Source organism: Lissotriton helveticus, chromosome 7 (genome assembly GCF_964261635.1).
Source record: "Lissotriton helveticus chromosome 7, aLisHel1.1, whole genome shotgun sequence".
Classification (NCBI taxonomy): Eukaryota; Metazoa; Chordata; class Amphibia; order Caudata; family Salamandridae; genus Lissotriton; species Lissotriton helveticus.
In genome coordinates this window covers 500,349,947-500,373,510 of record NC_136068.1, presented here as the reverse complement: position 1 = coordinate 500,373,510, position 23,564 = coordinate 500,349,947, and the positions used below count along the sequence as shown (strand labels likewise).

General features: G+C 44.7%; 1 protein-coding gene across 1 annotated transcript in view; it reads left to right on the top strand.

Annotated features, from left to right (window-relative positions):
- The window catches only part of LOC144769130 (techylectin-5B-like), a 112,052-nt gene that overhangs the window by 85,708 nt on the left and 2,780 nt on the right, over positions 1 to 23,564 (top strand). Inside the window, exon 6 of the mRNA XM_078653135.1 lies at positions 3,546 to 3,728. Coding sequence (XP_078509261.1) covers positions 3,546 to 3,728 — 183 coding nt within the window. The remainder of the gene's footprint in view (positions 1 to 3,545; positions 3,729 to 23,564) is intronic.

Genomic DNA, 23,564 nt, shown 5'->3' with positions numbered 1-23,564 from the left:
CTGTGCGCTGCCAAGATATAGTTAAACAAAGAGAGAGTAAGGGATTAATTCGCAACAAGCGAACGGAGTGTACTCCTGGTCCCCTAGGTCCAAAGTTTTACATAAACATAAAGAGGAGTACCGTCAGAAAGCAACAAAATAATGCGGACTGAGTGAGATGACTATCAAATGAAGAGAGTCCTTCTTTTGTTTAAAAACCCCTCACTCACCAACCTGGTTGGTGACATGCTTCATCATCGGGGTCCACCCTAATGGCCGAGTGCCATCAGGGTGTGCTGCGACACCTGAATTACAGTGGAGCGGGTATTTTGTGTGTGAAGTGAACAAAAAAATGTTAAAAATTGTCCTGGTATCCTTGTGTGAAAAAACTTTTATTGGCAAGTTACTGGACAATATTAAAATAAAGTGTGTGGATACAGTGAGGTTAGTTATGACCAGGTGTATCACTATGTGTAGGTCAGGTCTACATGTTTCAACCCATAAAGGGAAAATTCCGGGTTTTCATCAGGACCAAAAAGAGGAAGATGGGTGGTCAGGACACACTAACGACCTGCCAGCCCTAAATTCCTAAAGACTGTAGACAGAAAATCCAGTCACAGTCGCACTCTCACACTCAATGGTGGTGAGAAAAAAGCAAAAGACCTGTGGAGGAAAAAAGCATAGGGGTCACGAATATGCATGTTACAAGCCTGTAACGTCGTGCCGTGCTGATTCTCACGTGTCTGCTTGCTCACTGTGCATCTCAATCAGAAATCATAATTGCCGTAATTGTGCAACTATCGGATGGCTCATCATTTAATTAGTGGTTGTGCCTAAAGAAAATACAAATTTATAGTAAGGGCCAGTCGGGGCTCCAGCAGGCACACTGTATCAATGACGATGTGCTCTGTGATAAGTAACCGTTACATCAACAGTCGACAGCACTAGGCGTTTATCTGTGCGTGGCTCGGCTTTTCACTGCAAAGTTAGCGTGAATAGTAACGGCGTGAAATCAAAACCCACTCACACATTCATACTAAACAAAACACCACACAACATAAATTCGAAGAACCCTCGTGGTCAACAGGGCTTACTCCTGTTGTGGGTCTTTTGAGCTTCACGGGGTAGAGGGAAGGATAACTCCTCTTTTCAATCTGAGCCAAGCACCGTGTGATCATCCATCATTAGTTGGTAAACCCCACATATGAGACGATCCTATTTTCTTTTTTCCTCGACAGAATACGTTACGCTTTGAGGCTTTATCCTTCCCTCTACCCCGTGAAGCTCAAAAGACCCACAACAGGAGTAAGCCCTGTTGACCACGAGGGTTCTTCGAATTTATGTTGTGTGGTGTTTTGTTTAGTATGAATGTGTGAGTGGGTTTTGATTTCACGCCGTTACTATTCACGCTAACTTTGCAGTGAAAAGCCGAGCCACGCACAGATAAACGCCTAGTGCTGTCGACTGTTGATGTAACGGTTACTTATCACAGAGCACATCGTCATTGATACAGTGTGCCTGCTGGAGCCCCGACTGGCCCTTACTATAAATTTGTATTTTCTTTAGGCACAACCACTAATTAAATGATGAGCCATCCGATAGTTGCACAATTACGGCAATTATGATTTCTGATTGAAATGCACAGTGAGCAAGCAGACACGTGAGAATCAGCACGGCACGACGTTACAGGCTTGTAACATGCATATTCGTGACCCCTATGCTTTTTTCCTCCACAGGTCTTTTGCTTTTTTCTCACCACCATTGAGTGTGAGAGTGCGACTGTGACTGGATTTTCTGTCTACAGTCTTTAGGAATTTAGGGCTGGCAGGTCGTTAGTGTGTCCTGACCACCCATCTTCCTCTTTTTGGTCCTGATGAAAACCCGGAATTTTCCCTTTATGGGTTGAAACATGTAGACCTGACCTACACATAGTGATACACCTGGTCATAACTAACCTCACTGTATCCACACACTTTATTTTAATATTGTCCAGTAACTTGCCAATAAAAGTTTTTTCACACAAGGATACCAGGACAATTTTTAACATTTTTTTGTTCACTTCACACACAAAATACCCGCTCCACTGTAATTCAGGTGTCGCAGCACACCCTGATGGCACTCGGCCATTAGGGTAGACCCCGATGATGAAGCATGTCACCAACCAGGTTGGTGAGTGAGGGGTTTTTAAACAAAAGAAGGACTCTCTTCATTTGATAGTCATCTCACTCAGTCCGCATTATTTTGTTGCTTTCTGACGGTCTGACGAATCGCCATTGGATCCACTAGGGACCACAATAGGCGTAAAACATGTCGACCTGATACAATTACTTGTTATCACCACAAGCATTGAAATACTCAGAAAGAAAATACTCCCAACCCTGACTATCAGATTCAGAGTATTTCTCTTGGCTCTAGTTTTTAACCATATCGCATGGACCCCAGAATAAAGGTTTTCAGGGTACTAGTGTGATACTTTTAACTCACTCACACCACTTCCCACACACCTGCACTTAACACTGCAGCGTTCCTCAACAAGATCTCTGACAAAGAGCCCTCTTGTGGGGCCCATGGGGGACAGCGGCACAACCCGTACGAGGAACAAAGCCCAATGATGAAGCATGACACCCGCTTGGGTATGTGTGGGCACTTCTTCAACAAGGAGGAATTGCCCCCGACCTCTGTTTATCCAACCGATATTCCTTGTAGGAGTTCCTTTCATCTGTCCTTCCAGCGACCTAATAGGCTAACTTTATTTTAGGAACAGTTACCCTCCAGTGATTGACACCTTTGGTGGAGCTGACATACCTGTCTAACCCAAGGGCCTGATTTGCGTGGATACAGGGGGGACTTCTGCCTCCATTCATGGCAGAGTATGTACTAAGACCTCACCAAAGATTTGAATAATGGAAATAATGAGGAAAAAACCTAAGATACATATATTCTTTTTGTTTGTGACAGTCAGAGAGAAAGTCTGGAAGCTCTTTACTTTTGGGTGCGAGAGACTGTTCAGTCATGAGTGCCCAGGATGGAACAGAATACGTCCAAATAAATCCAGACAGCTCAGCCCTCCATCTCCCTGGCTCTCCTTGAAACAAGATCCCTTTGGTAGATACTCAAGCTAGAGAACAACATGAATCTTGTCTCTTAAGTTGGCTCTGAAGCCATCAGGACTCCTATGACTGGCTCTAGGCACTGTTCCCAAAACCTACCATACAGTAGACCTCGCGTTCACTGATAGGACACCCAGTTACTCCTTCCTGCTACTGGAGACCACCCAACTTCACTTTGACTAAAATTTTTTACAAACGTTTGAATAACATTTAATGAAAACATAGATTTTTCATGAATTCTGGAAATACCTGAAGATTCTGACTGAATTTTACAATTTTAGTGATTAGGTTTTTTAAAACTTTGAAATGGATATTCTGGATATTCATTTTTCTGTATTACCTTTATGTATATTTCTCATTTTAATGTGTCACTGACATCGTAGTATCGTACAAGTTTCTGCCCAGCATTCAGGTAGCCTCCTTGTCCGACCATTGACGTTCCTTGGTCCATTGCAGGTCTTCAGTACATTCATCTGCTGACCCTGCAGAGAAAGTATGAGCTGAGAATTGATCTGGAGGATTTCGAGGGCAATACCGCATCTGCCAGCTATGCTGAATTCTCTGTCTCTCCTGGGGCCATCAACGCTGCTTTGGACGGCTACACTCTACATGTGGCTGGGTTTCGTGATGGAGGTGCAGGTGAGGCTGTGAAGCTTGTCAGAAGCTGTTGTCAGCCTCATATGACAAAAACCAGAACAACGATTGCTTGGCGGATCCTCTTTAAAAGGATGACATTTTTAATTAGCCTCAAACATTTGAACTAAGAATAAAATCGAAATATTCAGGGAATGTGCTTCTAGAATTAGTACACATACAAAGGAATATGACCTCTTTGTACTCTTATTTATAGGGAGTTGGACATTTCAGGACCAATCCCCAAAGCCAAGTAAGAGTATGTAAAAGAGTAACCCTGTAGTACTACTTCTTCTAGTCATGTATGCTGTTGTGAATCAGCCCCAAAATCTTTTAACCAATATGTAGAACTGTCTTTAAGAGTATAAAAGTCACCAATCACAACAATTTACAGACTCCAAGGTACAAAAGTAAATTAGGAATTTTGAAAAATGATCCAGGTGTTATTTAATCATTTACAATTGTTAATCAAAAAGTTAAAATGATTGAACAGTTGAGTTGTTAATTGAAGAGATGGACTGTGCAATTTTCTCATTGCAGTGGGGGTTCGTTCAGGGGTGTAGGGAGTTACAGGCCCCCAACTCCATAAAAGGCCTATGAATCTGTGACATAGGCGAGGCTCTTGGGCCCTTCTGCACATTTTGCAGGGGCCCCCTTATTTTGCGTTACGCCTCTGGGTTCATTCACTTCATACTGGGGGCAACTCTTATAGTTCAGGTCAATGCCACCCGCACTTCCGCCAGCAACACCCATTTATTGAGGATCCCTTGCCACAAGTGCTGCCTGCATGTAACAATGTTAGCCACAAGGTAAAATGGCGACTGGTCCACTTCAGGTAGATGCCTCTCTTTCGGCAGCACGGAAGAGTAAATAGTAAATTCTCCGGCCCAAAACATGCATTAATATTCATGAACATGGATCATGGAGGGCGTGTACTGGTGTCATTGTTGCTCTACCCGTACATGCTATGGGCAACTTAATCCTTCAGCAGGCCCAATTTATAATATTGACTTCAAGTCAGGTTCGCAGTCTCTGCAGCTGGTAAAATACTTTACTGAAGGTCAGTGCATCTGTAGCACACAATATGAGCACCATGGATTAATAGTAATATTTTAATATTTTAAAATATTAACATTTTAATATTGTATCTAGATATACGGATACGTAGATAAATACATCAAATTGAGTTTATCGGATAGAAAGGCTGGAAAATTGAGCCCTTATTTCCTTAGTATCGGGTAAAACCTGCCCTTTGTATGCAGTAGCTGCTGCATTAAACCTCAGACTTTCAACTGCTTTGACCAGTTTTGAATTATTTGGTAGAGATTACAGGAGTCCAAGTGGGGTCAGAGGAACTCCTCTGAACGTGAGATAATTTAATAACGCTGTAATCCAAATATGAATCATTTCATAGAGCACATGCCACAAGTTAAAAGGTGTCTTGGGGAATAGTTATTATTATTAGTAGTAGTAGTATATGGGACTCATGTTTATGATCTTCAAATGATGAAAGGATGAGTAAGCCATCTGGGAATTAAACTAAAGATATGCAGAGAATGCACAGATCTCTGAACCCAGTGAAAGTAGCATGCTTGCTTCATTAACATAAAGTAAGGTAGCTCAAATGGATGAGTGTTGCATTGGCCCTAGTGTGAGGTAGGATAAACTCAACTTTTCAGTCATCTAAGGTTTATATAATGAGCATCCCTGAGCTGAGTAATGTTATGTTATATTGATTTGTGGTTCCATGTTTAAATATCGATGTAAAAAATTTAGTTTACAAAAATATTGATGTAAAAATATCAAATACAAAAATATCACTCCCTATACTTAAACAGGTAAATACAATAATATCGAATGAAAAATATTGAAATAAAAAATATAGATGTAAACAATATTGACTTAAAAAATATATATAACAAACAAAGTATATTAAATAATATTGATATTTTTAACAAAATATATTACATTTAACCTATTTTTTAACTAAATATAACAAATAAACTTAATTAAAATAAATACAAACACACAAAAATGTGTACATATACATATATTGACCTAAATACATTTTATTAACTATTATCTTTATTTAATTTATAAACTTTTTAAATTGTATAAAAATAAAATATATACATATATCAATAATTTAAAATAAAATAAAACATCCTGTAATTAGTCTACACATTAACCTATTAAAAAAACATACATTTCACAACACAATAATTACAATAGCAGGAAAAATGTTGGATAGCTTAGGGGTAAAAATTACTATTCCCACTCAAGTGAGTGCAAAAGCAGGGAAAGTGTTGGATAGCGGAGGGATAAAAATTACTATTCCCACTCCAGTAAGTGCAAAAGCAGGGAAAGTGTTGGATAGCGGAAGGGTAAATATTACTATTCCCACTCAAGTTCGTGCAACAGTAGTGAAAGTGTTGGACAGCGGAGGAGTAAAAATTACTATTCCCACTCCAGTGAGTGAAAAGCAAGGAAAGTGTTGAATAGCGGAGGGGTAATATTAAATTTAATTTCCATTATTAACATAAATAATATTGAAATTTAAATATATTATTAAAAAAGATAATAAATATTCATTAATTACACATTGTTTAACACTATATTCTCCACAATACACACCTAACATTTATTACACAATTACAATTACTAATTACTAATTCATTAATACAAATTAATTAACCAATAATTATTAATTCATCAATAAAAAATAAATTACTTCAAACCCTTTCCACCATTTACACCTATACACACCACAACACACACCTAAAATTAATTAAACAATTACCATACTTAATTAATAATGAATTAATTTAAATTAATTAACAACTAATTATCAAACAATGATTAATAAATTAATGTACACATTTAACTCAATAACATCACAATTATACAATTATGAATAAATATAAATTATTGAAAACATTTCATATAATGAAATTACTTCCCACCCTATTCCCATATAAACCCACAACCTACCCACTACGGAACTAAAAAAGCAAAATTCAACGTAAAACAATTTATTAACTACTATAAATAATAAATAAAATCTATATAATTAAATTACTTCCCACTCTATTCCCCTATAAACCCACAACCCGCTACAGAACTAAAAACACAAAATTGTATTTTAAAAAAAATATTAACTACTAAAATTTTAACACATATACTAAAAATACAATCAATTCTCATACAAAATACTTAAATCCATAAAATTAATAATAAATCGATATTTTTAACGACTATATTTTTGTAAACGATATTTGACACTTCGATATTTTTGCAATTGATATTATTTACCTAATAATCGATATTCTTGACCACATTATTTTTCCATCGATATTTCTATCCCACAATATTTTTACCTCAATATTTCTGTACATCGATATTTATACATCGATATTCTAGCTCTATACCTGATTTGTATAGCACACAAATGAACTGAGAGGGTGTCCAGGTGCTTGGACAGATGTGTAGGTGTGTGGGTTCCAAGGTACTTATATGAAGAGCTAGGAATTCAGCTTTTTGTGGAACTCAAGAAATGAGAAGGAGGCTGTGATGTGTTAAAGGAGGCTGTTCCATGTCTTGGATGCAATGTAGGTGAATGAGCAATGTCTAGTTTTGCTTTTGCGGATGCAGGGAATGTGTGCGAGTGAGAGTGAGGCAGAGCGTTGGTATCTGTTGGGTTGGTAAAAGTGTATGCCGCTGATGAGGAATTCTGGTCCTGTGTTGCGTAGGTCTTTGTATGTGTGTGAGAACATTGAATTGGCTGTGCTTGGAAATGGGGACCCAGTGAAGCTTCCTGAGGTGTTTTGTGATGTGGGTGCAGCGTGGGATATCGAGTATGAGGCTTGTGGTAGTGTTCTTAATGGTCTAGGATCTGTGAAGGAGTTGTTTGGACATTCCAAAAGAGAGAGTGGTGCCGTATGGGCATCCGCTGGGGGGGGCAAGGAGGGGCGCTTGCCCCCCCCTGGATCCAGGCACGGTTCTAGAGGGTGGGCAAGTTGCACCCAAGGAAGATCCTGGCCCACCCAATGCCATCCAGAAGTGGAAAAGCAGGTCCACATACCAGGGCTGACTATCCTGCTGGTGCAAAACCTGAAAGGCTGATACAGATTGGCTGTGACTCTCAGGAAGCCACAGTCAGGACGATCCATTGTCATGGGCAGAATGATAATGGACCGACTGAGGAGGCACAGCATGGCGCATCTCCTCCTATCCCAGGCCTTGGGAGGTGACGGAGTCCTCGGGGAGCTGCTGATGCTTTTGAGCAGTACAGGGGACGTTGGCTTTAGTCCCTCGCAGCAGGCCCCAACGATCGGTTTTAAAGCCACCGGGGGAGTTTGGGGGGTGGAGGGGCTAGTGCCAGCTGTAGATACCAGATGTAGATTGGAAGTTTCACTCTAATGAAATCCAATCTGTTTGTGAAATGGGGAGGGTGCTGTGCACCTCGAAGAGAAATGGAACTTCAAAAATAAAACACACTTTGTCAAAATCGAATTTTCCTTTTACCCATTTCTGGTCATATTTTTTTTCAAATATAAAGTTATATCAGATAACTTTACATTTGAAGAACAATATGACTAGATATGGGTAGAAGGAAAATTCGATATTGACACATTTTCAGTGAAATAATGAATTAACCTTCTATGTTGGGGCAAATCGAGAGGCGAGAGGAAAGGAGAGATAAAAAGAAAGAGAAAAGGAAATAAGAGACGGAGTGGGGAGTAGAGACAAATGTAGAGGGGAAGAGGAAAGAGGGAGAAATGATTGACAAAGGAATACAGAAAAAGAGACTAGAGTGGAGGGGGAGGGAAATAATAGTAGATAAGCACATTAAGGGAGAAGGAGAAAGAGAGGGAAACAACAAAGGAAAAGATGAAGTGAGGACAAACTAAATGGAGAGAAGGGTGAAACAAGAGTTTGAAAAGGTAGGGAAGGAAATAAAAGGGAAGTGAAGGGTGATGGCAAAGGGAGAAACAGAACACTGAATGATAAAGTGAAGAATGGGTGCAGAAGAGGGTGTTAGAAGTTTCCTGGTCACTAATAAGAAAAGGGTGGAGCAAGGCCTCACAAACACTTCTTATGATGTCCCAGCAGCCCACAGCCTGATTTAGAGGTTGTCAATACCTTGATGTGGTGCCAAATCTAGAGTAAAACCCAAGAAAGGGATAATATGGTACTACCCTTTCAAGAAGGGGATTGTATAGTAAAAGAAATGACACCTGTGGATTCTTCACTGTTTCTAACAATTTCTCCAGAAATAGGTGGATTTTCCTTTACCACTCAACAATAAAGCATACTTTTGGTCTGATCGCTACTAGAGTTAGAATAAGGCCCCTATTCGCATACCAGGCAAACTCATACCACCATTTACCTGGAGGTTCCCACCAAACTCGCTACTAGACCCAGTGTTTAGGGGAGAGCAGGCCGAGGCCATAGACTTGTTTTTTGAAAAAAATATAGGCTCAGTTGAGAGCTTCCAAGTAGTTTGGGTGACCTTTAAGGTTTATATTAGAGGAGTAGCGATGTCAAAGCACTCGGGCATACTTAAAGCAATCAGGAAGAGATTGGCTGACCTTGAGGGAAAGCTAGGAGAATTGGAGCGCAGACAGTGTCTCTTCACAGACGACGCTGTGAGCGCAGAAATTAAGACACTACTGGCGGAGTATCACGAGGAGGCGGACAGAGAGATCCGCCACATGAGCAAATACTCCACGGCTCGGGTGTACGGAGAAGGGGAGTGACCGAGCGCAGTGTTGGCCAACCTTATGAAGGGGACACGGCGGCGCCAACACATTCCTATGGTTCACACCGCTGCGGGAATACCTACCACAGATGAGAGAGAAATAGCTGAGACTTTCAAATCTTACTACTCGGATTTGTACTCCTCGAAGGTGGTCGATATGGAAGAGGAAATAGTTGACTATCTAAGTCATATAGACATCCCTTCACTGGCCAACCATGATAGGGAATTTCTTATGCAACCGATGGAGAAGGACGAGATTTTAGACGCGCTAGCCAGTATGAAATCGGGCAGTGCACCAGGAGCTGACGGCCTAACGGCGGGCTTCTACAAAACCTTTAAGGATCAACTGCTACCACACCTTTCGACTCTCTTTGACGACATATGTGTGGAAGGCAGCATGCCGCATTCAATGAGGGAGGCGCTCCTGGTTACTATATCGAAGCCGGGAAAGCCCCAAGAAGAGTGCAGTTCATACAGGTCCCTGTCGTTACTTAATGTTGATACCAAGCTGTTCGCCAAGGTCCTAGCCACTCGATTGGCCCTGCTTGTTGACGGACTGGTTGCCCCGGACCAGGCGGGGTTTGTCCCTGGCAGAAACCTAGTTTATAACATACGTACGGTCTTGGGAGTGATCCAACATGTCAGACCGGATAGGAAGGCACTGGCCGTCTTCCTCGATATGGAGAAAGCCTTTGACTCCGTGGAGTGGCCCTTCATGCATATGGTACTGCAACGTATGGGCTTGGGACAGCCTTTTCTGCAAATGCTGGGGGCGCTGTACCATGGACCGAGAGCGAGGCTACGTATAAGGGACCTGGTTACGGACCCATTTCCCATTAGCAGAGGTACCAGACAGGGATGTCCCCTCTCGCCCCTCCTATATGCCCTGGTGGCTGAACCGCTAGCCTGCGCACTGCGAGTATACCACGGAAACGAAGGCATAGGCTTCTCGGGCTACAGGATTATAGTTTCGATGTACGCTGATGACACCTTGCTGTACATCCGTGACCCAGACAACAACTTATCATCAGTACTTAGGGAGGTGGTGCGCTTTAGGGCGCTCTCAGGGCTACGGGTCAACTGGACCAAGTCACTCGCCTTTCCACTAACGCCGATCACGCAACAAACACAAATGGAGTATCCTCTCCAATGGACCACAGATACGATCCGATATCTGGGGATACAGTTGCACACAGACTCGGAAATCCTCTTTAGAGCCAACTATGGCACTGCGGTTAGTAGGTTGGAGGATGATGTGGTGAAATTGAGCAAACTTCCTCTATCCCTGATGGGGCGCATATCTTTAATGAAAATGGTCGTGCTCCCGAGGTTCTTGTTCCTGTTTTTTACCTTACCAATAGTCCTCCCCAAATCATTTTTTGCACGACTACAACAACAGATGACGAAGCTAGCCTGGGCGGGCGGTCAGCCACGCGTCCGATGGAGGACTCTTATTATGCCTCACAGACTGGGCGGGTTGGGAGCCCCGGACATGGAAGCATACTACAGAGCAGCGCAGGCGTCACATTTGCAGAAACATACCACATGTTCGCATGGAGACCATTTTTGCACAACCAGATACACTCCATCACACTATTTTCCGGGCGACTGATCGCAGAACGGGCATACTTGATTCTTTGACAGCCACCAATCACGCATGGCACAGTCTCTTGCGGATGCAGGGAGGAGCATTGCTGTACTCACCATCGATGCCAGTTGACTGGGCTAGGTGGCTCCCGCCGCTCATGGAGAAGGGAGTGGTTGCAGCCCTGCACACCCTGCACATAAACACGGCAGGAGACTTGTTTGCAGATGGAGTTGTTAAGACCTGGGAGCAAGTCCTGGTTTCCAGCTAAATGCCCCCGCTACTGACGCATTTTCAGTTCCATAGGGTGCACAGCGCTTTGGGCGACCTATTGGGTGAGGACATGGCGGAACCCCCAGAGGTCCCTGAGCTTACGCATGTACTCAAAACCACATCACCCAGGGGGCTGCTGTCTAGCCTATACAAGCTCACACAAACGTCTACTCGATACCCTTACACCAAGGCACGACTGGCATGGCAGACTGACTTGAGCCTAGTACTAGACGATGACACATGGCGCTACTGCTGCACAGTCACTAAGAAGGTCTCTCTAAATGGCAGACATAGACTAATCCACTTCAAGTTCTTAAACAGAGTGTACTACACCCCCGCGCGACTCTACAAATATGGCCTGCGCGACTCGGCGGGTTGTGAGAGGTGCAGTGCCCCTGAGGTGAATTTTCTGCACCTTGCTTGGCAATGTCCGGGTGTTTGGGGATTCTGGGAGAAAATCTTCGCTGAAATAAGCAAACTAACGGAGGTTGAGATTGCACTGGATCCCCTGATGGCCATATTGGGTTACACTAAAAAACTACCCAGAGCAGTTAGGCGACTGGTTGATATGGGCCTTCTGATCGCCCGTAGAGTGCTGGCTTGCTGCTGGATGAGAGTCCCACTGCCAACGCTAAAACGCTGGGCGCACGACATGCTCTATTGCTGTACTCAATCCGAAAACTATAGCGAACTGCAGCCCCCCACCAGCAGGCCCAAAAATTTCTGGAGCCTATACCACACATACTTGACGAACAAGAGAGATGTCGACTCACCCACAACATCACAGGGAGTGGGGTGATGTGTTGTTTGGAGGGACCGGGACAGATCTAGCAGTCACTTTTGTGTTATGGTTGCGTGCCTGTCACGGAGTCTTCTACTAACCATGAGACAAATATTTGTGGTGAAGCGCCGCCTGCCCTCTCTATGGGTTGTTGGCTAAATGGCTGTGTATACTAATGAGCAAACTCATGTTATAGTGCTGAATGTACGACGGTTATCGGCCAAAGTCAGATGGGGGGGAGGGGGGTCTTCGAGGGGGATTGCGATTTCTAATTGATGTACTTCCACTTGAAATGCAATAAAGAAATAAAATATAAAAAAAAGAATAAGGCCCCTACACTTTCCTGAATAATCTTTGGAAGCTGCAGACCTGAAAACACTCACAAGAACAGGAATCTATTTATTGTCTCCAGAAAACGGTCTTTTGCAAATGTCAAGGTTTGATGAAAACAAGTTGTTTCTGACAGCAAAAAGTCAGTAAATTGGCCACAACGAAATATAACAGGTGTAGGGAAATTAGGGTAACTAGCATGAGAAAACACAATTGAAGAATCTGAGAATTTTCAGACCAGAAAAACAACTGACGTAAAACTCAAATAGGCAATAGAAATTGAGAGAGTGGGGAATAAGGACATGGGGGTAGAAAAAGAATGAAGGACAGAGTGTATGTTGGAGACAGAGGAGTGAGAAAGAGGGGGGGCACACACTAACAGAGAGAGAGGGAAAATCAGGGCAACTACAGAGAAAGAGAGATAGGAAAGAAGTGGAAAACAAGAGAGGTGCAACAATGGGAGAGAAAATGATATAGGAAGGTATTAAATTAGAGGGATTTGTAGAATGACAAAAAGACAGAGGGCGGGAGACAGAATAAAAAGTTGGTAGGATATATGGACAGACATACAGAAATATAGAAAATCTAATTGATGTGGTGGGTGAGAACGTTAGAGTGCAGATAAAATGAGTGGAAAGAAATGGAGGAGAGGGATAAACACTAGCAGGAGTGAAGGACTGGTCATATGTGTGGGGGAGTGAAAGACAGAGCAAGGGCGCAGGTAATATACATACAATTAAAAGAATGGCTGTAGTTGAAGGGGTTTCTTTCAGCATGTCAAGCAGATTCAGATCATGTCTCTTCCCACAGTATAAAAGTCAACAAGTACTAAGCTCTTTTACACCCCCTAAGACATCACACTCAGAAATACTTCTATGTGGCAATCAAAAGGGGCATGAAAGACGTGGATGTGTACTGCCACTGCAGCCTGAAGTTTAGCAGTGAGTTTTTGGACTTATTATATCAGAAGACCTCAGGGTGTCTGGGAAAGTCAGTGATCTGAAAGGAAACAGGATCTTCTGGTATGTGAAATTAAGACTATTCGGAAACTTGAGGATGCCATGTGCCCCACGGGCGTAAGATGGACCGGAGCTCCAATGAAAAATGTCCCTGAGAAGGAACCTCTGGTTACTTGAGTGGGGCAAGGAGCCACTAGTAAATGACACTTAGCATGAGCCTTAGCACCCCCTGGTCAGCAAGAACCATTGGGACATGCAGGAGCATTGAAGACCTTGAAGTGAGCTTAAACCTCAGGACCCTGAGGGTGAGCTTGAGACTCAGGGACCTGAACTGAGCAATGCCCCTGAAGTATATGTTCACCACCAATGCCCCTGTGAGGACTGAAGGTGAACAAGAGCTTCAGTTGTCTGGTTGTGATAGTACACCTCATGCCCTTAGGGTGAGTAAAACATCAAGGAAGCTATACGGATATATAAGTAATGTGGAATCTTATGGTAAACTTGGTCCTTAGGGAAATGAGGCTGTCCCAGAGCTTTCAGGTAAGAGTAAACAAGAGCTACAGGGTCTTACAGTGAACAGGGAAATCATGTGACTAGATCAGAGGTCTTCAAACTGTGGGGCGCGCCCCCCTGGGGGGGGCGACGATGGGTTCCCAGGGGGGCGCAAATGCCTCTGAAAGTACATGTAAATGAAGATGGCCTGAAAGTGCAGCTATGTTAATTTGCTGCATTTCCAGGTTCTCTTCATTTACTCGGCGATAAGTGTGAACTGTGATCAGTGGCGTGGGGGTGGGGGTCAGGGAGTGTGGTGGCAGGGTCAAAGAATGTGCTAAAAAAAAAAAAAGCCCGAGCTAGCCTCCAAGTTGTTGCAGTGTAGGCTATTTTTGTGTTGCTACTTGTTAACACGCTCTGTAAAAGATAGAATGTTCGCTCGCTTTGTTCTATGTTTTTCCATTGGCTGTATGTAGTAGCAGTTACAAGAGGTCTGAGATTACAAGGTGCCACAGAGGCCAAGTCTGTTCAGTGGGTGCTCCCCAAACCAGCTATTTAGTGCCGAATAGTCTTTATAAGTCCCCCTTAAGGTGGTGCAGCTGTTTAGAGAAGATTTATCCTCTGCATGTTGTAAGAGGAGCACTCACCCTTGATTTGCGCTGCTCTCCCCTGTCTCCCTTTCGCCGTCCTAAGATCGGGGCGCGCCCTACCCAGCTGATTACGAGCTGAGGGGCACTGTGGGACGGGGAGGCTGTGCATTGGTCCGGCGGCCATCTTGGGTGAGGTAGGCTCGCAAGTTGGCTGACTAGCCTTGCTGCCTCACGGTGGGACTATAAATGTAGTTCCTCCACTGCGCTCGGGTTAGACCTGATATAGCGCGACTCCCGCTGCGGCTGCTGGCGGAGCACGCTGCATGAATTGAGTTTGGAAAATTTTAATGACATTTTAATATTGGCTGTACTTTGTTATATTTTAGTTTGGCTTGCATAACTATTTTAACTGCACTACTCATTTTCTCTCCTGAGGCGGAAAGCCAGGAGATCTCTCTCTGCTCTGTCTACTTTCGGATTGGGGGACTGCGTGTCACATCCTTACCTCGAGGGCAGTCGAGCTTCTTTCTGTTGCCCTTGATTTGCGCTGCTCTCCCCTGTCTCCCTTTCGCCGTCCTAAGATCGGGGCGCCCCCTACCCAGCTGATTACGAGCTGAGGGGCACTGTGGGACGGGGAGGCTGTGCATTGGTCCGGCGGCCATCTTGGGTGAGGTAGGCTCGCAAGTTGGCTCACTAGCCATGCTGCCTCGCGGGTGGGACTATAAATTTAGACGGAGATGGCTCCGCGCAGCGGACGCGTGCAGCGGGCGCGCCTGTCCCGCGCCAAAGGAGCGCCTAAGGAGAGCCCATCTGCGCCTGTCAGCGTCCCGGAGGCGGCCGGGGGTGGACGAGAGAGAACTTTCAGCCACAGTCACTTAGGTATTCTGCAAAGCAGTTGTTGTGCTTGAGAGGTAGTAGGAATTGCGCCTGCTCGGTGCAGGGTCGTGGTTTTAGAGGGAATTTTCACTGTAAGGGGTGTGGATGGTCTCTGCACGAGGCCCGGGGTGGGCGGGCCCCGGAAACTGTAGGAGATTTTTGTATACCCATGTTGGGTCAGGGTTCGCCTGTGCAGAACTTTTCCTGTGCCCTGCTGAATATGAGATCTGTAAGCAAACATGCGCAGGACCTTTTCGACCTTCTTCCGGACTCTAAACCTGCATGTCTTTTCCTTCCGGAAACATGGCTGAGCGAGATATCCAGTCCAGATATCGCCAATGCTTTGCCGCCTGATTATTTCATGCTGTGGAAGGATCGGGGTACAGGCAAAGGAGGGGGTGTGGCTCTAGTGATCGACCGTCACTTTGAGTACTCTATTGTCCCCACAGATGACATTCCTGGGGCCGAAACTCTGGGATTTTGCCTGACAATCTCACCAGCTCAATCTTGCGCAGGCTTGTTAGTGTATAGGCCCCCTGGGCCTATTGGGTCCTTCCATGAGGGGCTTTATTCTGTGATATCGGCTATGAGTGTGCAGTTTAAGCACTGCATACTTCTAGGTGATTTTAATATCCACATGGACTTGCCTGACGCACCTGACACCATCAAGTTGTTAGACACTACCGAACCTCTTGGCTTGCTACCCTTTGTGGCTTCCCCTACTCACAACAAGGGGCATATTCTTGATCAGATTTTTTCCACAACGCCCATCACAGTTGCGCTTCCTCAACCTGTTCTGTGGTCTGACCATTTCTTGGTCAATTTTGACATTCAATTTAAAGCAAGCCTTTCGTCCAGAAGGTCCGGTCCTATCCCCCCGCCTTTGTGTGCTTTTCATAAAGTCTCCCCTGATATGGTCAGGTAGTATCTACTGTCTCATCCGTGCCAGTACACTGGCAACTTGAACCAGGACTTGGATCTCTTTCAAGCATGGCTAGTGCAGTGCTTTAAGGAGCTGGCCCCTCCTCATCGGATGCTTAGGAACTCTCAGCGCACCTCGGCGCCTTGGTTCACGCCCATGCTTAATGCTAGTCGGAGGCTTTGCAAGAAGGCCGAATGAGCTTGGCGCTCAAATTATGACGAGCCCCTCAAGGAGGCCTATAGGCAGTGTGTCAAGGGCTACCATAAGGCAATTTTTGTGGAAAAGAAATCATACTTTGCTAGGAGGATTGAGGAGGCTTCTTTACCAGCAAAGAGATTTTCTTGATTGTAAAAGAATTCACCTCTCCAGCCTCTATCACTCCTAAACGGTCCTTCTCGAAGTCCTGGGTTACTCAATTGGCAAGCTTTTTTGCTAATAAAATCATCAGTATCCAGGCAACTTTCCCTCCAGTTGCTTGGGCAGCATCTTCCATCATGGCGCTGCCCGTTCCCCAACCTGTGTTGGGGCAGCCCTTGCTCGCTAATTTTCCTCCTATTCCAATACAAGACTCGTTTGAGTTTCTATCCAAGATGTGATCGGGATCACCCCTTGATCCCTGCCCGGCCAAGCACCTCGCTAAACTGGCTCACGTGATTAACCCTATGGTCAATCCAATCTTGAATCTCTCTCTTGAGACAGGAGCTGTGCCTCCTTCGTGGAAGGAAGCCCTAGTCCTTCCCCTTTTAAAGAAGCCGGCATTAGATCCAGCCGCCCATGCCAACTACCGTCCTATTTCGCTGCTTCCGGTTTTGGCCAAAGTGACTGAGAAGCACGTACAGGCGGTCCTGGCGGACTTTGTGGAATCCCACGGCATCCTCCATTCTACCCAGTCCGGTTTTCGTGCTAACATGAGCACGGAGACGGCACTGCTAGAGGTGTCGGAAGCGATTAAGGAAGTCCAGGATAAGGGAGGAAAGGCACTGCTGGTGCTATTAGACCTGTCGGCGGCCTTTGACACCGTTCCTCATGACCGCCTCTTGGCTAGACTCTTGGAGATTGGGTTAAGGGGAACGGTGTTCAGATGGTTTGAGTCCTTTCTTTCGAATCGACAACAGACGGTCTGGGCCCCGCCTTACTCAGCCGCAGTACCGCCATTGGAGGTTGGAGTCCCCCAGGGGTCGATTCTAAGTCTCTATTTCTATTTCTATTTAGGGGGTTTTGTAAAGCGCTTGGTGACGCACAACGGCGTGTCCCCGCGCTGAGGAGCAACTCTTACTGGAACCTATAGAAGCGGCGTACCTTACTGGGCAAATAGTGCAGTTTTAAGTTTGACTCTGAAAATTGATTCTGATGGCTCTAATCTCAGTGCCATGGGTAGTTTGTTCCATCTTGAGGCTGCAAGGTACCTGAAAGATCTTCCGCCCATTCGAGCTCTAGACTCCTTGGGAACGACCAGGAGTCCAGAGCCAGAGGATCTCAACGAGCGGGACGGCTCATAAGTAGTCAGAAGTCCCTGCAGGGGAAGAGGGGATCTCCCGTTGATGATCCGATGGCACGTACATAGAGCTTTAAATTCTACCCTGCTTCTGACCGGAAGCCAATGCAGAGATCGGAGGGCCGCGGCCGATGCAGCTCGTCTGGGTAGTTTAAGCACTAAGCGGGCAGCGGCATTCTGTAGGACCTGTAGGCGGTTGAGGTTCTTCTCCAAAGTCCCTAAATAGATAAATAAAATAAATTTTTAACATTTATATGTCCCCTTTGGCGGTGCTGGCTGAGGCGGGTGGTGCCCAGATTGTCTCATACGCTGATGACACCCAGCTTCTCTTTACCTGTGGCAAGAATAGGGACTTTGATGGAGAGCTGATTAAGAACTGCCTGGGTGCTGTGTTCGGCTGGTTTCATATAAACCAGCTGAAATGCAACCCAGATAAATCAGAGGTCCTTTTTTTGGGTGTCCTCCTGACCCTTGTTGGAAGTCCTGGTGGCCGGCTGATATTTACCCCCCTTCTGTGGAGACGGGGATGGCAAAGAACCTGGGGGTCAAGTTGGACACCGGTTTGTCCCTTAAACCACAGATCCTGGGCCTGGTGGGTCAATGTTTCAGGATACTGAGAATGCTCAGGAAATTCCTTCCTTTTCTATCCATTGCCCACAGGAAAAGTACAGTGCAGGCGTTGGTAGGTTCGAGGCTTGACTACGCCAACGTACTCTACCTCTGCCTCCCTGATTATCTTCTCTCACGCCTGCAGGTGGTGCAGAACTCAGCCGCTCGTGCCATTTTCGGCCTTGGCCGGAGGTCTCACGCTGCGGGCCTGTTGAAATTCCTCCACTGGCTTCCGATACGGAAACGAATCGAGTTTAAGACGCTGACCTTGGCATTTAAGGCACTCCATGGCTCTGGTGCAGGTTACCTAAGGAAGCGGTTGGGATTTCACACTCCATCCAGAGCACTTCGCTCGGCGTCCCTTTCACTGGCCACTATCCCGGCAGTTAGGCGCGCTCGCATCGGGGGCCGCTCTTTTGGTTATCTTGCTCCGCGAGCCTGGAATGCACTGCCACTGTCACTTAGGAAATGCGGGATCCTTTTGTCTTTTAGGAAGGAGTTGAAGACGTGGTTGTTCTGCAATTAACTCCCCTCGGCCGTGATGGTTGTGTTGTGTTGGGTCTGACAGCGCCGGGACACTCGGTCCGAGTAGCTGAGCGCTTAACAAAACTCAATAATAACATAACACCAGCAAGTCCAAGCTGCCTTGCCAGTGCACGTCATCAGCGATTGTCTTGAAGGCTCAGCAAGTTGGCAGCAGGGTGAGGTCTGGTCACAGGGCCACCGTGAGGCCTTTTCTCTATGTCCTGTCTCACTACAGAGGGTCAGCACTGGAGGGCACGAGCAGGCCCACAGTCAGTTGTTGTATGTGAATAACACATTTTGAAAACTACCAAAAAACAGTGTTTTACTTTCAACAAATGTGTCTATGGTTATTTGGCGGCAGTCTGGAAGATTGTTACTCCATAAGAATATTCTAGCCATTGCCCTTGATTTGGGAGCCCATTGCCCTCATTTGTGAGCATTGTTAGGGCTCTTCAAAATAAAAGAAATATTATTTTCTGACTATTGGCAAAAATAATGAAACGTGTGCCAGAGGTTTTCCATTCGTGACAGAAAACATTTGACCAGTGGAATAATTGGAGTGTGATTAAACTAACCTGGAAAATGACTGCCTTGAGTAAATTAAGCTGCATCCGCCATACTAATTTGTTGGTAGAAAACTAATATCACATATTTACCGGCTATCTTCTTTCTTCAAACGCCAAGGCTTCCTGCTTGTATCATCCATGTCTATACTATGTCAAATTTTTTCGTTCTTTTTTTTACATTTATGACCAAAACAGCAATATTATATTCAGTGTTCTGTAAAATTAAATATTGCCTTTTTTGGGTGCTCTTCTACAACTGTTAATAACACTAGGCCTTTCACAGTGCGCCACATCTGAATGCAATCTCAGCATGTGTGAATTGTACTTGGTTTTACCACACTCTCCAGTGTATTTCATTGCAACTGACATTGGGTGCACACCAGGGTAACTTCTGCTTGTTTCCTGCTGAGAGTAAGGTAGCAAGGGATTGGGGTGAGAGAATTGGTGGGTTTAGAAATGTGTGAAATTCAAATCTTTGCAACCATGAATTTTTTAGCAGAGCTGCTGCAATAACTCATCAGGAGAGGACCACATTATGCCGCAGGTTTGACTAAATTATGCAGCAGGAACAGGTAAATTCTGCGGAACAATGCGGCACGTCATGTGGTTAGCATTACTTCATTATTTTGTCATTGTAACTCATGGCAACACTGTGAAGGGAAAAATTTCACCTCATTAGTTCCAGTTTAACACCCAAATACAGCAATAAGCAACTACAAGAATTACCGGTCAATCTTTGCAAAGGTCCTTCCACTGCTCCCGAACACTTTGCCACGTTTTAAGTAACTTTTGTTCCGTTTGAGCAAGAATCAAGTTTTTTTGTTGGAATCTCAGTATGGATTATGTAGCCAACTCATAATTATGTGGAAAACGCTGCTGCTGCAAAAACCCATAAGTCCAGTGGCCCTGACTTTAAGGGACTTAATCAATTAACAGGGGTTTGTTCTTTAACTTTCTGCACTACCACCACACCTTTCACTTTCAGGCAGAGGCTCCTCAAAGTCAGCATTAACCATTCAGGGGCAGTTTTTGTGTTAAATCTGAGTCCATGGGGTGGCAGGTAGAAGGCCAGCACGGTTGCATTCAGATGCTGAGCCCTAATCCTTTCGACCCCCGGGGCCTCACTTTAATCAGTAATGGTCTAGGAGACAGAGGAAAGGATTGAGATTCATAGGTATTGTCAAAGAGAAGGCCCAGAATAGGGAGCACTGTATGGGAACTCATTTTTATGTTTACAAATGGCCAGAGACATCTTCTTCAGAGAGATACTCCAAAGAAGGGGACAATATACGTGGTCTCTCTTTTTTTTTTAAAAGGGCCATTGACTAGTGGAGCTGGAACTGCTGCCAGGTGTATAAGTGGCCACTGCTGGTTATAATTAAGGAAGCGAATGAAGCAGGACTGGGGCCCAGGGGTTTAAGGGGCCCACTGCATCACAATTATGGCTTTGTACCTTTTAAAAAAAGGGCCTGGCGGTTTAATTTCCTTTCTAGCAATAGGACCGAGGTGATGGTCCGTCATGGTGGGGAAGAGGTAAAGGATGCAGAGGAGATACCCTGCTACTCAGGACTGCAGTTATTAGTGCAGCAAGTGTAGTTGCATTGGGGTCCAAGAGTGTGAGGGGCTCACAACACCCCAATTATGGGAATAAGTATATTTGGGATAATACATGTTTTTGTTTGATGTATTTGCTGTTTTATAAATCTCATAGCTAGTGCGGTTTATAAGCTATAGAAAAAGTTCTCCTGAAATCATCTCGCAAGCCCTGCCCCCTGCGCACAGCCATGTCCCTCCTGCTCCCCCAATCCTTGCAATAAATTTTTGAGGGGGGCCCGACCTCAAAACATTTTGTCTAGGGGGGGCTCTGAGCAAAAAAGTTTGAAGACCTCTGGACTAGATGATGAGTGAGCTGGAACCGTAAGGACATGAGCACAAGCAGGAGTCTCATAGGACCAGAGAGTGGAAATGAATTTCAGGGTCTTGTTAAAAAGTGGGTCGTTAAGAGGCCAACTGATGGTGAGCAAGAGTCGGAATGCCTTAGGATGAGCAGCACCTATGGATTCTTAAGTGTGAACAGAAGCCTACAGACTGAGCTTTTGGGGTCATGTTGGTGAGGACCAAGCAAGGATGCATACGAATGACCATGTTTTTTTTTTGACCTGATGTATTTCAGTGCCTTAAAGATCGGTGTTTTAAGGTTCATTGTGCACAGCCTTTTTACCCTTACCTCCTGTGGCAGTCTTTTTTATTACATGAGTGGCTAAGCAGAGCTCGGAAGTGCATATTGTAGAGTTGTCTGTTCCGAGCATGTTTGTTTAGTATAGGGCACAGCAGTGTTGTTTTCCTGAGTAAAGCTTCTTTTATTACTTGGTACACGTTAATTACCATTTACACATTGCAAACCAAAGACACGCTACAAAACAACCAGACAAATCAATACTAGCAGTTCAATCATGTTGTTACTTCTTCCATAAAGAGGGAAATGTGAATGCTGGAAGTATTACCACTACAGAGAAGACTGCTAGAGGCCATAATGGTCAAAAAGGCAATATTTCAGAAAAATATGTGGATGGCCTCAAAACAGATAGGAGAAAGACCCAGTCTCAGTTGAGGTGGTTTTGCACGTATGCCAAAACCATAACTCAGTTTGTATGTATGCAAAGAAACATATGGCAGCAGGATTGTTTCTGCACATGACCTGGGGCAGGCTGCAACCCATCGTCTTGCTGCATCCCTCCCTTTCAACAAAAGCGGAAGCGCAGCAGGGAAAGCAAAATAGGTACCTCGTTGGTTGGTGGGTATGATGTTAAAATGTCAGAGGTCGACAACGCCTGTACCTAAAATATTGGATCCCTGCAATACATTGTACCACCGCCCATTTAATCTGCGTGGCCCACCCATCCTTGTTCATGACCCTCCCAAAGCAAGAATCCTAGAGCCGGGCCTGCCTGGATCACGCGGCCCGCCATACTGGTGCTGCTTTGGTGTGTTTTAAAATGTAATTGTGTACGCAGTGGCATTTTTATCTCCAGATTGCCCACACAAGACCAAAACTATTATTTATAGGCTGAACCTCATCCCACAAATGTAGTAGTTAAACAACGATGGGGGTGCACAACTTACAAAGTCCAGTAGACCAAAGGTATATGAAAAAGAAACTTCTTTATTAGAACAAATCTTTTGCTTATAAAATCAGTCAAATCAAAGTATCAGCCAACGCGTTGCGCTCCCACACTGAGAGCTTCCTCAGGGCGCAAAAAATAACAGCAATCAGTCCGAATTGGTTTCAACAGCAGAAAGTACGAACATTGATGTCTCTAATACAATCATAGGCAGCACGGTAGGTAATAATAAGGCCTGTCGTCATCCAAGGGATCCTGCGATTCCACCTATGAACATCCACAGGCAAGGATCGGTGCCACAATGGAGGTAAAAAATTCCACTATTTTTCAAAAAGAAACCTCAAATGGATCTAACACATGTAGAAGGAGTGTGGTCCAAGAAGAAGGCTTGCAATAACAAGCAGTGATTTCATCACGTTGTAGCTGCACGGGAGACAGTAACTTTAGTGAACGGGTTCAGCATGTATTACACCGCGTTGTCCATCACTCCAAGCCTGATGTTTCAGTATGTCGTTGCGTGGCGTGGCGCGTCGTTCCCGTGCAAATGTAGTAGTGTAAACAAAATAATTTAAAGCAAGACAGAGTGGTCACAAAGTTGCCAGATTGGTTTTATTCAAACCCAAAAACATTAGCTCCACTTTACAGACTTTCCCAGTGAAGCACTACTTTCATTTTTTCTCATCTTTGAGTAGCATTTTTCTCCTCAGGTGAGGAAGTTCCCCGTTCCTGGAGGTACTGCGATATCTGGTTGATGCATGGTGTAGAAAATGTTTCATGTGATCCTTATTAGCTGTTTTTCTTTTATTAGTTTATGAAATGTGTAGTGTACTGCAGCTTTATGTTCATAAATGAGGTATTTTAAAACCATACTCCATGTTTTGTAAGGATTTAAGCAGTGGACATTGAAACGGGTCCCCTCCGGGCCCTGTAGTCATGTCCTTAGCTTTCCAGGCAAA